We start from the raw sequence: 18,516 nt of genomic DNA, 5'->3' as shown, positions 1-18,516 counted from the left end.
TACTTCCGGCCGCCGACACTGATAACCGCTGATCGACGGGGTGCCGAGTTTCAGACCCCAACCTATCAGACATTGATGACTTATCCTAAGGATAGGTCATCAGTGATAAAGTAGTGGGCAACCTCTTTAACATATGCACATACCCTAACAAAGCGTAACTTAAGACCCCTACCAATTACTAGGACAGCAGGTACACCACTCTGCTAAGCTCTGCACAAGTCATGGCGTGGAAACTGTTCTACTGTACGTTTCAGTTGCTTGATCATTACTTATTATCTTTACGTAAATCTTGCTCTTATGTTAATGATACATTCTACACGTTGCATGTGCATGCTGGAGGATTGTGCTAGGCCCTCTGACAGTACATCAGTATGGAATGTCAATGGGGTGACAGGCAGCTATCAGCAAACACAATATAACTGCAAGTTATAAAATAGGAAAGAGTCTGGAAGCACATTATAGTCTATCATCATCTATTTCACTCTGCACGGCATTCACCATAATATATGCATACAAGGATTTCACCTATTGTTGTTTTTCCTTGTCGGTTGTGTAAACAGAATGAAGACTGAATTCTAATTGTAGAACGCTAATGTGGAAAATGAGCTGTAAGCATGTAATAATGGTGGTCCAGAGTGACAGTTCATCATAATAGCCGCTTATTCTAAATTATACATCCACAGTAAAAATGGATTACAGCTTTTAAAGTAAACCTCGATTTCTTCCTAAATTGTCTGCTTGTAAAAAAAATAATTACTTTTGGAAGTGGTTCTTTTCCTTAATGACTTAGCTACATATATCTGCTCTGCTCCCACAGGGATTGGCACTAGCAGAACTCAGGGGTAAAGCTGTACAGGGTGCGGAGGTTGCATTTGCCCTCAGGCAGTTATGTCTCAAGAGGTTCTGCCATACAAATTCACAACGGTATTATACATGGCAAATCTAAGTTACGTGTCGCTTTACTTGATTGAGGAAGTGGTATAGTGTCATGGGAAAGGGCTTTGTATGGCTGACCAATTAGGGAGATTATTTTCTCCCACTTAAAGAGTTTTGCCATTTAATTTGAGAGCAGCGTAATGACGAGAAAGAGACCCTGATTCCAGCAAGATGTCACTTACTGAACTGCGTAATGTAGTTTTGAAACAATCACTGTTTTATCAGCAGGAGATTATCACTAGAGGGCTAGTAATCTTGCTGCAAGGTAGTCCTCCATATTCATGCGTGCTGTATAACCCCACAAACACCACCAATTGGCAGCTTTCTGCCTATGCACAGTGTACATAGAAAGCTGCCAATCAGTGGTGTGGGCAGGGTTATACAAAGCTCAGCATTTAGAGAACCGACAGATCTGTAGCAGATAAAACAGTGATTTTATCAAAACTGTAGAAAAAAATTTCAGTTCGTGACACATGGCTGAAATCAGGGTATCTGTCCCTACATCATGCTGCTATCAGATGGGGTAGAAAAAACTTGGTAATAGATTCAATTTAAATGATTAGGGATATAGATTTTTTCATATAAATAGATATTTTATATTTTAAGTTTTATATTAGTTATAATTTGAAATTAGGCAAAAATAAAAAAATATACAGTATAGACCAAAAGTTTGGACACACCTCATTTAAAGATTTTTCTGTATTTTCATAACTATGAAAATTGTACATTCACACTGCAAAGCAGTCATCAAAGCAAAAGGTGGCTATTTTGAAGAACCTAGAATATAAGACATATTTTCAGTTGTTTCACACTTTTTTGTTAAGTATATAATTCCACATGTGTTAATTCATAGTTTTGATGCCTTCAGTGTGAATGAAAAAATCTTTAAATGAGAAGGTGTGTCCAAACTTTTGGTCTGTACTGTAGCAAAAAAAAAAGTCAAAGAATTCAACTGCATACAGCCACCACAAGGGGAAGCTATACAGCATATATATTTATTAAGCTTCCATTAAAGTAAATGGGGCAATATACAGTGGATATAAATAGTCTACACACCCTCCGTTAAAATGGCTGTTAAAACGGAAATCTTTTTGGGTGGAAAAAGAAAATTAAAGAACTAAAATAATGTGGTAATGCACACACCTAATGATAATGCGCACCCTTAACCTAATACTTTGATAATGTTCGTAAAGCCATGCTTTTGCTGATATGGAGTTAGGCTTAGGGTCATTGTCATGCTACTAGGTGAAATTCATCTTTAGCTTTTTAGCAGAGACCTGAAGGCTTTGTTGCAGTATTGACTGATATTTGAAACAGTTCCTAATTCCTTCCACCTTGACTAATGACCCAGTTCCAGCTGCTGAAAAACAGCTTTAAAGTATAATGCTGCCTCCACCATGCTTCACTGTTGTGCAGATATGGTGACATTAAAGGTGGAAATAGTTCTGAAATGATTCTTCTTGGTATGATTTTTTTACTTGACAAAAAATGGAATTTTGTTATGGGTGTGTAAATTTTTTATATCCACTGTAAATACATAAGTAGCAACTCTCGCCTATCAAGTACAGGAGAGCAAGCGAGAGATAGACGGGTGAATAGACGGGTAGATAGGTTGGTGGATAGATAGAATGGACGATAGATTAGGTAGAATAGATATATATTGTAGGTAGATTGGTAGATAGATAGATGGGTAGATAGATAAGCATAAACAGTAGAATAGGCAAAATCATTTAAATGAACATAGACTTAAGTGTAACACTTTATTCTACCCAGTAGACAGTCTCTCCTAGTTATTTATAAAAACCTAAATATAATATATCTAATGTGCTAGTTTTGCAACACTATTGATATTAGGCAAAATAATGGTCCTGATTTTTTAAGATTTGTGCTGGTCTTAGCTATTTTGTGATGTCAGCATAGAATGAATTTTTAGGCTATTTGAGCTATTTACAATAACCCTGCACCTTTCTCGCGTTTGGCAGAAGATCAAGTTCAACTGATGTTTAATTCATGCTTCTGCGTTTAATTTTGCTACATTAGTTTGTAATTTGTTTGTTTTATAGCCATGGTTCTTTAGCATTCTGAGTTGGCATTTCAAAGCAATCTGCCCAGGGATAAGTGTTCTTGTAGATAAATACTTCACTCCTCTATCTGAAAGGAGCCATAGCAGCGCATATACTGTACTATAGAATAACGGGACTTCATTGGCTAGTGTTGTTGTCTGTAACATATTTATTGCTAGTCGGTTAAATTTACCTGTGAAGCAATTAATCTATAAATGCATATATACATTCTACATAAAAATCCAGCTACCATATTGATGACTGACTCCAATTTTTTATTTTTTTTTATCCTTATACTTTTTAATTCTAAGTTACAGCTTAGAATTTTTTTCCAGAGCAGCAGCCACAATTCTGCTGATCCTAATTATCATAATGGGACAGCAGTACATTTTTTGAACATCAGGTGAATGTACAGTTTTTCATCTTCAATCACTTCCAGGAATACAAGTCAGAAGAGTCAAAAGCGCAAACTCAATATAGACATTGAACCATTATGTAATGCTGAAGGATTTTGGATTAAAAACCAGCAGTATTGTGAATGCAGCTCTGGACTATAATACATATAATGCTGTAATCCGGTACAGTGATACCTCCAGAAAAAGATTAACCTGTTATCTATTCCAGATTTCTATACCACCATATATTATGCATGCTGGACACTTTAGAGTTTATACTTGCAATCAATTAAATGGGTTCTAATAATTCACCTGTATAAAATTATTTTATGTCTTCATAAATCAAATGGCATTGTGTCAGGGATCAATTACCCCTCACCTTGGAAATAACTAATATAAAAATGCTTTCACTACCAAAGTATATAATTAAATGGTATCCAGTGTCACGTGTATGGTCATTAACACCTTTTCATTTTCAATATTGGCAGGGGACTCCTCCCTTACTAATGTGACTCTTTTCACGTCTGATTAACATATCACTTTATTGTGCCCTAAATATAAGTAGCAATATAAGTAGCATGGTTATTTTACAACATAGGCTGTCATAATTATTGCCGATCTGTTGAGAAATAAAGGAGATCGATGGAGAGTATTTATTTTTTTCAATATTAATATTGTTTTATTAAAGTGGTGGTCTGAAACTAATATTAATTTTCATCATAAATGTCTCTCTATTTATTTTAATAATAGTTTTTCTATTATGGTTCAATTAAAAAGTCTCTATCCTACAGATGTCACTTTCGGGTTCGGGGCTAGTCTCTGCTCTCATCCTCTCCTTACAATTCGCACTGACAGTGCTCTCTGTTGCCGGTTCCTGGCTTCTATTTAAAGTCTGTGAGGGACTGCACTGTCACTGTGCATTGAGAAGAATATTGCACAGTAAGATGGGAGCTTGTACTGTACATCCATCGGAATTGACAACCAAGGCATGCTCAGTACATCAGGGACTAGCCCAGCACCTCAAACGGACATTACAGATGACTCTTTGTTTCAGGGTGGGAACACAGGCTGTGGGAGTGACTGCAGCATCTGCCCACTGATTATATCTCGTTTGAGTATCCCATTGTGCACTAGGGATGCCCAAATGAAGCGTCATCAAAACAGAAATAAGTAAAAATAAAGCAGTTAGATTAGAGAGGGAGGGGTAGGGACTTTTTAATTAAACCATATTAGAAAAAACTATATTATTAAAATAAATAGAGTCACACTGAGGTTGAAAATCATTATTAGTTTCGAACCAACACTTTAAGTAACCAAACATTACAAATAATTAGTATTTTTTTTCTGCATAAATCAAGTTTTGTAGAAGGACTGATGTCTGTAGAAATGTTTTTGTATTTTTTAGGCACATTTTTTATGCTAATTTCATTTATTTATTTTTTATTAATTTAACTATTTTTGGAACATTACCAAAATGATGCTATTCTCAGCTGGACTCCCTAAAAGAGTCCCAAGGAATAGAAAAATAAAGAAAAATTTCACAATAAATTTATTCAGAAATGCCTTTACTTGGCAAATTAGTTAACTATACTACATACTGTTAAGGTATCTCCAAGTCACTGCAGCACTTTCTACCACACTACCCACATGTCCTTCTAACATTCTAGGGTAGATTTCATTTAGTAAAAGAAAACACGTATGATTTGCTAATTGAAAGTATTTATGAATTTATTTTTAGTGACAAACCTTTTGGCATTTGTTTTCTATTCCTAAGAAGTCAGACTCTTCCCAAAACCCCATCATAGGCATTTCATTAAAGGGGTATTCCCATCTCCAAGTTTCTCTCCCAATATGTAGTAGGTGTAATAATAATATTAACAAATACCTCCAATTAGAAATGTAGTATAGTTTTTCTGATTCGCTATGTCTCTTTCCTCACGTACAGACATTACAGGACCTTAGGTATCCATGGTTACAACTACTCATATAGTGACAGCTAGTTAGCTAGTTGCTAGTGGTCGTAACCATGGATATCTAAGGTCCTGCAATGCCTGCACATGAGGAAAGAGACAGAGCAAATGAGAAGAACTATACTACATTTCTAATTTGAGGTACAGTATTTGTTAATATTATTATTATTATTACACCTACTACATATTGGGATAGGATCTCGGACATAGGAATACCCCTTTAAGCCAAACTCTGTTCTAAACTGATGAGGTCCAAGCAAGCCAAAACTGCCGTTAGTAGAAATGTTTCTGACTTGTTTATTATCTCTTATCATATTTCAAAGTTTGTTAAAGTATTAGACATTGATATAAAAGGTTGCTACCTCCGCTAAGTGGCACTTACAAATTGCCCTTCCTTCATTCTGTTAATAAGCTAATTTGCATGGGATATTCTGAATAATAGCAAAAAAACTCACATTATTGTAATGTGCTGTTGATGTAAGAATGCAGCAATTTACCCAGATTTCCTCTTATATTTGAAGGCACAAAATAAGCCAGAGATCAATGTGAAGGAGTTCATTGAGTGGATGCGTTTGGAACCTCAGTCCATGGTGTGGATGCCTGTTTTGCACAGAGTAGCAGCTGCTGAAACTGCTAAGCATCAAGCCAAGTGTAATATCTGCAAAGAATGTCCAATTGTTGGGTTCAGGTAGGTTCATCCAAGTCTACTATGCCAAAAAGGCATGGTTAATCACTTTTTATGTATTATAATACACTCCAGGCAACCTGCGCGGACCAGAGGGACAATACATTATGTAGAGTTACTCTCTTCGGTGTTTTTCGAATCCCTGTGCTGTGCAAAAGATCAGTTTTGTCTGCAATATTCCTTTATATTGGAAATTTGTTGATTTATTTACACAGCTATTTCTATCTTCATTTTGTTTGCTTTCTTCAGACGTTTCTTATAATATTTGGAGACCTTTATTTTCTCCATGTGTCCAGTAATACAATTTGGAAGCAAGTTGTTTACCAAGCTTAAATTAAAGGTCATCCATGCATGCATTTTTAACAGTGCATGAAGTTGCTCAAGTGTCCTGGAAAATGGAAACTCCATAGGAAAGAATAATGGACTGCTATAACATTTTCAGCGACATGTTGTATTTTCGCGTTTTAATAAATAAACTCACTTTGTAATATCTGTTTTTTAATCTAATAAAGTCAGAGAATTCTTTTCATCCGGAAAGGACCAATCAATTATTTTTCTTAGCATTTTAATTAGCTAGCTTCATGCTGAGCATGTACAGTAGGAGAGAATCGTTTCTACTTTTCTAGTGTCTGGATCTAAATTTTTAATTTGATGTGTTTTAGTTAAAATTTGTTGTTGTTTTTCAGAAGTTTTATTGAAAGTTCTTTTGTAAAATTCTCTATTTGTTATCTGTGTTCACAATAGCTTTATGGATTTGTTTGTTTGTTTTTACAGGATTTAAAGGAAATTTGTCACGTGAAAAACGCTTTTAACCTGCAGATATGGGGTTAATTGCATTCTGAATCTGTTTGGGGCTGGCACTGAGAACCCCGCTGTTGGGAGGAAATGAACTATATTCCTCCCAAAAGCATTCGGCTTCCATTCATAGGGGTGGCGCCGTCACCGTTTCAGTCACCGCTCAGTATATAGAGAGAGGTGACTGTAACGCGCTCTTGGCACTGACTGACAGCTGGCCCTAATGAAGATTGGCAGTTCAGGCCAGCTATGTGGTCGCACCGTCTAGTGGGCACCATGTGCTCTCAGATGCTGCAATCAGAGGCACCATAGAAGAGGTACATGGACACTGAAGCTTGCCAGATCTAGCACTCTGGAGACATATAGAGCTCTCTGGTAGCAAGTAGCTTGCAAATGTATGCTTCTTGGCTAGCAAATTAGGTACTCTCCTGAACTACAGAGGCGGCCGATAACTTAGGCAATAAGCACTAAACTATAAAATTAAAAATCTCTCATGAGAACGGAGAGGATGTGTGTTACACCTTTGTTGTTGCCTGTATAAAGTATTAACAAAGGAAATTCAAAATATTTTTTAAATCCTTTGGTGATAAAAGCTCTGGCCCGTTAAGAGAAATAGACTTTACTTGGCTTGTCAGGGCTCTACACTTTCGCCCTAATTTTACAGCTCTGTGAGACTTCCTGCTTCTGAGCTGGGAGATACCACTGTGGAAGGCAACTGCTAGACTGAAGCATGTAAACACAGAAGAGTCTTTTACTTCATGCTGAATGTAGTTGTATATGTGGCAATGTAAGTGAGATCTCTATATATTATGGAGCAGGGGAAGAATAGATGTAGCAGTATAAGTACATTTTAACCATGTATAGTTTGGCTGCTGCTGGCTCTGACCAGTATGTAGTAAGAAACTCGGAGTGATCTTTTGCAAGCAGCTGTGTCCTTCTTTTAGCAGATAAACTCTTTAGAATTAGCTGTGTCCTCTTCTTTTAGCTGATCTGCAGAATACACAGAGACAACTTATTAGATGCCTGTGATATATAACAACATTCTGTTTGAAGTGAATTGATGAGTCCACCTCAAATCCTGCTGATCTAACACAAGGTTCCGGTTACCGTTCAGAAGTTTTATGGAATCACATCCTCCTCTCATAGTTAGTACCTACCAGAGATGAGTATCTAGAAAGATTTTACTGTCACTCTGGTATAGTAAAGCTAAAATTTGCTTCACTGTAATATTGTGGGAAAATTGAGCTCTGTGAACTCTTGTTTTTTTGCTGCAAGCTGACGGTTTTATTGATCAAAAACTTGAGGTAGATATGACATTTTGATCATTTTTTTAGGGATGAGTAGTAATTGAAAACCCACAATTCTGTCATTTTGATTTTATTTCTCAGTATGACGTTTACCATTTAACATTTTGATACACCAGACTTTTCCAGACGCAATAATACCAAATATGTTTATTTTTTTACTTTTTAATTTTTTTTTATTTTTAATGGGGAAAAGGAAGATAATTTGAATTTTTCTTTTCTTTTTTTTAAATTTTTAAACTTTAATTTTATTTTTCATGAAACATTATACTATGAAAATCTCAGTTTCCTATAGAGCTCAGCCTATAGAGCGCTCTATCTCAACCTAAAGAACGCTTTAGCTCAGCCTGCGCTTTATCAAATAGTCACGTCCACATGCCTCCCCTGGTTGACCTCAGATTTATGCTGGTCAATGATATGTGGCAATGTCCCAAAAAATTACGAGATGCCCAATTTTCAGGATATCTCCTCACCTAGAGGTCCCAGGCGGGAGATATTAATGCCATATTTCATATCATGATTTTAGCTTTCCACCCAGTGATGTAAGTAAATGCATTATGTTTGCCACTTCGTCACAACGCCGAAAATATGTCTCCCATAAATAGAGGACCTACACCGTTCACAAAAAAAATCCCCAATATTCATAACTAGATTTCAGTGCCCTAATGTCTTTTTTCCACAGGCGAGAAAAGTCACACCATCCAGCCTCTTGTCTTGTCTAACCCACTTCAATTACCTGTTCCCAGCAGGAGGTCATACCTGAATAAGTGTCAAATGTAGTGTTCTTAAAGTACTAGCTCTTGTTCCTTTCCCAAGTTGTAATTAAGCCATGCTTCAATGTGCAATGACACATCCCTTCTTAAGAGATGGCTTTATAGATTTTACCATTATATTTATTACAATGATTATTATGTTTAAGAATCCAATAGGCACTGACGAAATACATAATAAGATTGGTCCTTATTTAAGCCATGCTCTTCCTTATTGTATAGCATACCAAACCAAAAACTTGGAAAAACATTCTGAAAGGATAGTGTTTACTTCACCACCCTGCTGCTGCATCCCTATGCTATACAAGCGTCAACCTACAAAAAATGAAAGTCCCATAGTGGTACAAAGTGTAAAAGTGAAAGAAAGTGTCAGAAATTGAAAATAAAATGTTTTAAAAAAATATATGTATACATACAGGGTGGGCCATTTATATGGATACACCTAAATTAAATGGGAATGGTTGGTGATATCAACTTTCTGTTTGTGGCACATTAGTATATGCGAGGGGAAAACTTTTCCAGATGGGCGGTGACCATGGTGGCCATTTTGAAGTCAGCCATTTTGGATCCAGCTTTATTTTTTTCAATGGGAAGAGGGTCATGTGACACATCAAACTTATTGAGAATTTTATAAGAAAAACAATGGTGTTGTATATATACTGTACCCATAAATAAATATTATGAAGAAAAAAAAGACAATAAAAGTACACTTATTTGGTATTGCTGCATCTGTTGTTTTGTCCCACAAAAAACAAGCCACCATACAGCTCCATCAGCTGAAAAATAAATAAGTTATAGCTCTCAGAATAAGGCGATACAAACAAATGATTTTTTCTATAAAATAGTTTTTATTGTGTAAAAGCGGCAAATCATTAAAAAACAATATAAATGTAGTATCGCTGTAAACATACTGACCCAAAGAACAAAGCTGCCTTATCAATTTTACCACATGCGGAATGGCATAAAAAAAAAACAACAATTCCTGAATTGTTGGTTTATGTTTAATCTGCCTCCCAAACATTGGAATAGAAAGCGATCAAAAAAAGTCACGTGCCCGGAACTGGTACCAATAGAAACGTCAACTTGTCCCGCAAAAACAAGCCCTTACAAGGCTGCCAAACATAAAAACCCGATATGAATCTGGTATCACTGTAATCACACCGAACCGAAGAATAAAGTCGTCTAATCACTTATACCGCACGAGGAACGGTATAAGTGATTAGAACGGATTAGAGTGACTGTTAGGATTACGGTTGTGTTAGTCTTGTGTTAGGGTTAGGCTTGTGTTAGGGTTAGGGCTGGGTTAGGGTTGTGTTAGGGTTAGGGTTGTGTTAGGGTTACGGTTGGGTTAGGGTTGTGTTAGGGTTAGGTTTAGTTTTATGGTTAGGATTAGGGTTGGGTTTAGGAGTAGGGTTACAGTTACGTTTAGGGTTGTGTTAGGGTTGTATTAAGGTTGTGTTGGGGTTGGGACTCAAAAGTAAGGAAAAAAAATGATGACGATATGGCGACCAGTGTTGAGCGCAAGTACTCGCTACTTGGGTTTGCATCGGGTGCTTGGGTATGCACCGAGTATTGCGGGTGCTCGAGTGACATGCTCGAGTCTCCGCCCCATATGTTTTGCAGCTGTTATACAGCCAAAAAAACACAGGGATTGCCTGCTATGCACTGGCAATCCCCGCATGTTTTTTTTTTGGGTGTCTAACAACCGTGAAACATGCGGGGCGGGGACTTGAGCATGTCACTCGAGCACCCACCATACACGGTGCATACCCAGTACCCGATGCAAACTCAAGTAGCGAGCACTTGCGCTCAAGACTAATGGCAACTTATTCAATATGATGACCTAATGTTATCAAATTCTGTATCATACCTCTGGGTTCAAAATGTTCACTATACCCCTTGATAAAATTCTTGAGGCGTCTAGTTTATAAAATGGGGTCACGTGTTGAGGTTTCCACTGTTTAGGCGCATCAGGGGCTCTTCAAACCCGACATGGCGTTCACTCTCTATTCCAGCCAATTTTGCATTCAAAAAGTCACACAGTGCTCCTTTCCTTCTAAACCCTGCCGTGCGCCCAAACAGTGTTTTTTTCCCCACATATGGGGTATCTGCATACTCAGCAGAAATTGCACAAAAGTTTTTGGAGTCCATTTTCTCCTCTCACCCTTGTGAAAGTTAAAAATTTGAGGCTAAAACATCATTTTTGTGGAAAAAGTTTTTTTTTTTTTCACGGCTTTACGTTATATACGTCTGTGAAGCCCCTGGGGGTTCAAGGTGCTCATCACACATCTAGATAAGTTCCTTGAGGGGTCTAGTTTCCAAAATGGTGTCACTTGTGGGGGGTTTCTACTGTTTAGGCACATCAGGGGCTCCCCAAACGCGACATGGCGTCCGCTAATTATTCAAGCAAATTTTATATTCAAACAGTAAAACGGCGCTCCTTCCCTTCCGAGCGCCGCCGTGTGCCCAAACAGTGGTTTTCCCCCACATATGGGGTATCGGCTTACTCAGGAGAAACTGCAGAACAAATTTTGTGGTCCATTTTTTCCTGATACCCTTGCAAAAATAAAACAATTTGGGACAACTTTTAACCCTTATACCTTCCTAACCCAAAAAAAAATTGATTCCAAAATTGTGCTGATGTAAAGTAGACATGTGGGAAATGTTATTTATTAACTATTTTGTGTGACATATCTCTCTGATTTAAGGGCACGAAAATTAAAAGTTTGAAAATCGCAAAATTTTCCAAATTTTCGCCAAATTTCCAATTTCGATATCGAAGAAATTTTACCACTATCATGAAGTGCAATATGTCACGAAAAAAACAATCTCAGAATTAGTGGGATTTGTTGAAGCGTTCCAGAATTATTACCTCAAAAAGTGACAGTGGTCAGAATTGTAAAAATTGGCCTGGTCATTAATGTGCAAACCACCTTCGGGGGTAAAGGGGTTAAGGTGATTTCCAAGATTATATGCTCCCATGATCCTTAATAGTCAGCAGAGCAAAGAGGCTTCATTGTTTATCCAGGCTCATCACTGTACTGTACATATAGGTATAGGAGTGCCTGGTACTGTACAGGACTGAACTGTAGTACCAAGACCAGCTACAGGTATCTGTGTTTCTGGGCCTGTATAGACGATAAAGGGTCCTTTTTTCTACTAGTTGGTAGTAGGGCTGTGGAGTCGGAGTCCATGTCCATTTTGGTGGAGTTGGAGTCGGTATAAAATGGACCGACTCCGATTCCTAAAATATATAATAAATTGGGTTCAGTAGTTCAATTCAGGATGTGCTGTAAATTTTTTTCATAAGAATTTGGGAAAGTTATGAAATGTCCTATAAATGTTTGTTCTGTTCTTGAGCTAAGGATTTAGGCGTTTAGTTGAGATGAATCTGTGATGCACTTTATGTACATGCTCAGTAGTGAGTCCGTGCTGTGAAGTTGGAGTCATGGAGTTGGAGTAGGAGTCGAAAGTCAGGGAAATTGAGGAGTCAGAGTCAATGGTTTGGTTTACCGACTCCACAGCTCTGGTTGGTAGGGGACTCTGGAGTTGTAATGTTATGAGCATACTCCATCAGTGTTCCCTCTAAAACGTATGCTTTGGAAAATAAAGCGTTAAACAACACTCTAATAAGGTTACCACATTCAGTAGCAGCAGTACATGTCTGTAGGGTTTAGAAATGTTAACCATTTTTCCAGGCATCACAGCATGGAGGGAAATGTGCAACTCATTGGTCTATTTGCTTTCTGGTTGACTAAATTTGGCCGCACACTTGTATGACAGAGGTAGTTGGTTGGTCTCTTTTCATTATAGTATTAAGCCAGCCATACACATTAGATGGCTGTTGGCTGAATGATGCTTTCGCCCATCTTTCAGATAGCAGCCACCTCAGACACACACAGGAGAGCTTGTTCGGCCAAGTGCTCTGTGTTCTCTATGAGAAAGCCGTCACCAGACATGTGGCAAAAGGTTCGAGAGTCTAAATTCGGACATGCCGGATCCTTAACTCCCCTTAGAATCAGTTGCCCAGGACCCCCATACACATTAAACAGCTGAACTCGTTGGTCTTGGAACTTGATGGGTCTAATGTACATGGAGGATATGACTGTCCAGCCATTTAATGATCCTGTAGGTTCTGAGGTGACCACTTTTGATGAATAACATCATTTTGAGCTCAGATGCACTGTGATTTTGGGCTCAGTTTCACCTCTAGTCTCATAGCTTGCAGCTGAAAGATAAATAATATCTCTGATTAAGCCAATACTATTGAAACTAAAGTATCACATTGAGATATTGCCGATAGGTTAAACGGGCAACAGTAATAATCTTGATAAAGTTGTAATTGCACTTTCCAGCCCACTGTTGTTCGCTCAGTAAGGGAACTGAGTGTTTATGTTCTCCAGGAGTCTTCCTGGAGCTGTAAATACCTTTGAGGGAAGCTCATTACAGCTTGTTCCAGCACTTTTCATAAAACCTTATACAGATATGAACGCAGGCAGCAAATTGGATTTTTACTAAGTTACATAGAAAATACTTATTATTATATTTGTGTATCTCCTCTTGGGTCATAAATTGCAGTATTAAAGCCATCAGTTTCAACATCATGGCAATAAAGACTACTGATCATATTACATTCAAAATGTGTTTTCCCTGTAAAAAAGGGACATTTTCCAGATTTTCATGTTATATTTAATAAGTCTGCGGATATTTTGATGTGAGCAATAACAGTGTACTGCATGCTGCTCCTCAGGCTTATTGGCACGGATTCCCTAAGCTCTTAGTGCTCATGTGACAAAGTTAATAAGGCCGCTCTCATCATTCGGTACTAAATTTACATGGCAATTAAAGGATAAGGTGGCCAAGACTGATTAAGTGGAGGGAAGCGTCAGAAACAAAGATAGTGGCTTGTAATAATTAATGGCTCTGAACTGTGACTTTGCACTTAACCTGCTTCTGGTGGAAAATGTCAATATTCGGACAAGAGTTTAAAAGTTTTTCTATAAATTAATTAACTTTTAATTGACAAGTGACATTAATGCTATTAATAAGGGAAAAAAAACTTTCTAATGACTAAGAACTGTGCTTTACAGAAGTGACACAACTGTTCCGCTTGGAGCTTTTGTCGTCTTGGACAACTCCTTTTTGTTAGATGGTTCACTTGACCATCCGTGGTACCAGCACAAAGGAAAGAAGCATGAACTGTATACAGTTGGCTGTGCATGGAGTACACAGATGTGCCAGATCCTTCCGAGATGTACTTTGTAGTCACTTTCTTCCCTAGCTATGAGATCTCTGAATGAGTAACTTTTGTCTGTTAAAGGGGTTGGCAACTTTATCTTGATTGGGAACATGTTTTTGTGACACTTATATATCGGTATTATCGGTTCTCCTCCTTTTGCACTTTTTAGGCCAGCCTTCCTCACAGACTGCACAGCACTCCTGGGCTCAAAATGGCCGACGATGGAAAGTCATGTGACCAGACGAGTCCATCAGCTTCCTCCAATTGAAAAACTGGTTTCCCGTGTGCAGTATTTTTCAAGTGGAGGAGGTTGATGGTCAGGTTTAATCACATGTTCCTCCACCAGTAATCATTTTGACAATAAAGGTGCTGCGCAGTCTGTGAGGAAGGCTGCAATAACAGGTGCAAAAGTAGGAGAACCTGTAACACTTATATATAACTCACTGCCTCAAATTCATGACCTAAGCAACCCTTTAATCTGAAGAACTGTCTTGTTTTGATTGGGGAGGGAAGGTTACCACTTATTCATGTGCTGTTGCACAATCAGAGCTGACATTTTCCTCTAATACCAGCTCTCTCTTTCTCCTCTCTCACTTGCCCCCAGTAAGCCCTCCTCAGCCTTTCATCGTCTTCTGTAAAAGATGTTTTATTTCTTTAAATCTGCAAATAAAACAAAACTTGCAGGTGTACAATGTTCGGTATTATATTTATGTCCTGAGTGTACCTATTTTTGGGGGGTTAAGTTACATTTTTATATTATTCTGTCATTACAGGTATCGGAGTCTGAAACATTTCAACTATGACGTTTGTCAGAGCTGTTTCTTCTCTGGAAGAACTGCAAAAGGTCACAAGCTGCATCATCCAATGGTGGAATATTGCATACCGGTAAATACCGTAACATTTATAGATGTGCCTGTGGATTATAGGGTTTGTCACTACAATTTCAAGAAAACTGCTAAAGACTAAAAAGTGCTTATGCCTGTACCATCATCACCACCATAAGTTGTAAACATCCGACTCATTTTGTAAACTAGTCTGTGTTTTAACGTACTAGGGCATGCTCACACAGCATCTTTTCCTGTCATTTTTGAGCAGGTCCGCTAATATAAAAATATTTTTTATTTCCACACTGTGTGCAGAATTATTAGGTAAGTTATATTTTAGAGGATTATTTTTATTATTGATCATCAACTATGTTCTCAATCAACCGAAAAGACTCAGAAATATCCAAGCTTAATATTTTTGGAAGCTGGAATGGGTTTTTTTTAGATTTGGCTATCTTAGGAGGATATCTGTTTGTGCACGTAACTATTACTGTGCAGAATTATTAGGCAACTTAATAAAAAACAAATATAATCCCATCTCACTTGTTTATTTTCACCAGGTAAACCAATATCAGTGCACACAATTTAGAAATAAACATTTCTGACATACAAAAACAAATAGCAAAAAAATTAGTGATCAATATAGCCGCCTTTCTTTATGATGACACTCAACAGCCTTCCATCCATAGATTCTGTCAGTTGCTTGATCTGTTTTCGATCAACATTGCGTGCAGCAGTCACCACAGCCTCCCAGACACTGTTCCGAGAGGTGTACTGTTTTCCCTCCCTGTAGATCTCACATTTTATAATGGACCACAGGTTCTCTATGGGGTTCAGATCAGGTGAACAAGGGGCCATGTCATTATTTTTTCTTCTTTTAGACCTTTACTGGCCAGCCACGCTCTGGAGTAGTTGGATGCATGTGATGGAGCATTGTCCTGCATGAAAATCATGTTTTTCTTGAACGATACTGACTTCTTCCTGTACCACTGCTTGAAGAAGTTGTCTTCCAGAAACTGGCAGTAGGTCTGGGAGTTGAGCTTCACTCCATTCTCAACCCGAAAAGGTCCCACAAGTTCATCTTTGATGATACTATCCCATACCAGTACCCCACCTCCACCTTGCTGGCATCTGAGTCGGAGTGGAGCTCTTAGCCTCTGGCCCATCAAGAGTCATGCTCATTTCATCAGTCCATAAAACCTTTGAAAAATCAATCTTAAGATATTTCTTGACCCATTCTTGACGTTTTATCTTATGTTTCTTGTTCAAAGGTGGTCGTTTTTCAGCTTTCCTTACCTTGGCCATGTCCCTGAGTGTCGCACACCTTGTGCTTCTTGATACTCCAGTAACGTTGCAGCTCTGAAATATGGCAAAACTGGTGGCGAATGGCATCTTGGCAGCTTCACGCTTGATTTTCCTCAATTCATGGGCAGTTATTTTGCGCCTTTTTTGGCCAACACGCTTCTTGCGACCCTGTTGGCTATTTGCCATGAAACGCTTGATTGTTCGGTGATCACTCTTCAAAAGTTTGGAAATTTCCAGACTGCTGCATCCCTCTGCAAGACATCTCACAATTTTGGACTTTTCAGAGCACGTCAAATCTCTCTTCTGACCCATTTTGCCAAAGGAAAGGAAGTTGCCTAATAATTAAGCACACCTAATATAGGGTGTTGATGTCATTAGTCAACACCCCTCCGCATTACAGAGATGCACATCACCAGATTTACTTAATTGGTAGTTGGCTTTCAAGCCTATGCAGCTTGGAGTAGGACAACATGTATAAAAAGTATCAAAGTGATCAAAATACGCATTTGCCTAATAATTCTGCACGCGGTGTATAATGCCAACATATTCTGCAGCACTTTACATTATAGAGGAGACTTGTACAGACAATAAAGACATTACAGAGTAACATATAACTTAACAGATACCTAGAGAAGTGAGGGCCCTGCTCTCCAGCTCACAATCTATAGGGAAATAAGGGAGACACGAAATGTGAATGGTAAAAAGTGCTTGTCTTGTATGGTCCCACCATCAATGTAATAAATAGGGTATGCACATAACACTGCAAGAACCGGTCACCAGCCAGTACCTGTACATTACAGGCACAAAGGGCTATTAAGTGGATGTAGGGTGTGGGAACAGATGCTATGAGGGATGAGATTTGGAAGAAAATTTTGTATGGGCAAAACGGGGATAGTTAGATAAGTGAGGTAAGGCGATAGGCCAGTCTAAAGAAATGCGTATTTAGTCCTCGCTTAAAACTGTGGACATTGGGAATTAATCAAATTGTCCTGGTAATGCATTCCAGAGAATTGGCGCAGCTTGCAAGAAGTCTTGGAGACGGGAGCGGGAGGTTCGGATTATTGAGGATGTTAGTATTAGGTCGGCCTATTACATACATCCCAAGCTGCTCCCTGACATATACACGTCACATAGACTGAAAGGGTTAATATTTCAGTCTGTAGGAAAATTAAATGGGTTATGCCGTCTTATTTCTCTACAGATATTGGTGTTTAGTCCAGTCTTATGGACTTGAATAGGTATAAGCGCATTACCAGACACAGCCCATATCGTTGACTTTATGTTGCTCCTACAGTTACCTACAATTTTCAGGTGACTTGTAAGTAAAATCCGAGTTGTGAGCTTTTGCTTTAATAACTCATAGAGGTCTTTTGTATTTTGTTACTGTTCTCAGGATCACATGACTATTCTTCACTCCACTTAAATCAGAACTTTTCATTCCCTAGTGTGATCTGGAATTGATTTGCACACCACTTAACAGATGTGTTTGTCATACTTGAACAAGCTGGCATCAGTGTCTGTCTCTGGCAGTTTGAAAAGTATCCCACTGTCTCAAATTCCCTTTTCTGCATTGTCTTTCTGTGCAATTAACCCACTAGAGATTGGAGGCCTTTTATTTATGGTTGCATCATGCAGGTAAAAGTAATCCATGGTTTCTTGATCGTCAAGTGTTGATTTCTCAGTAAAGGAGCATAAGTAATACATGATGATTGTTCCAACCGGGTTTGTTATATAGATTTTGGCCCTGATTCGTCTTTTGCTTTTTCTCCAGTTTTCGGGAGTAATTTGCTCCTTTTTAGTAGCTTTAGTATTTTCGCCTTATTCTCTATACATTTTGCAACACTTTTTAAGTTGTCTTCCTTTTTTTAAAGTCATTTTTTTCCTCTACAACTTTGCTTATCTCGATGTATTACATAGATTCATTAAATGCGACTGTTAGCAAATGGCACATTTTTTTGGTGCATCTCACTTTACTCCCTGCCTGGAGTAAGGTTTTTGAGTTTTCAACCTGGCACATTTTTTTTAGAAAACTTGCAATTTTTTAAAGGTTTAACAACTTTTGGTGCTGAAATGTTGCAAAAATTGGTTAAAGACAAAAATAAAAATCGTTTTTTAATTTTGAGCCAAATTGATGAACCTCGTGCGCTAATTTCAAGAATTCGGCTTCAAAAATGCCAGCAAATACCGCAGCACAAGAAAAGAAAAGCAACTTCAAGAAATCAAAAATAAT

The 18,516-nt window shown here is 38.1% G+C and overlaps 1 protein-coding gene across 6 annotated transcripts in view; it reads left to right on the top strand.

Moving 5' to 3' along the window:
* UTRN (utrophin) overlaps positions 1-18,516 on the top strand; it is a 768,906-nt gene that overhangs the window by 679,560 nt on the left and 70,830 nt on the right. For all 6 annotated transcript variants that reach the window (XM_073672652.1, XM_073672651.1, XM_073672650.1 and 3 more), the window contains 2 exons: positions 5,886-6,052; positions 14,931-15,042. In XM_073672652.1, coding sequence (XP_073528753.1) covers positions 5,886-6,052; positions 14,931-15,042 — 279 coding nt within the window. The remainder of the gene's footprint in view (positions 1-5,885; positions 6,053-14,930; positions 15,043-18,516) is intronic.

Source organism: Phyllobates terribilis, unplaced genomic scaffold, assembly GCF_046119375.1.
Source record: "Phyllobates terribilis strain yellow unplaced genomic scaffold, ASM4611937v1 Scaffold_3__8_contigs__length_932513732, whole genome shotgun sequence".
Classification (NCBI taxonomy): Eukaryota; Metazoa; Chordata; class Amphibia; order Anura; family Dendrobatidae; genus Phyllobates; species Phyllobates terribilis.
This window is presented reverse-complemented; position numbering and strand designations above follow the sequence as displayed.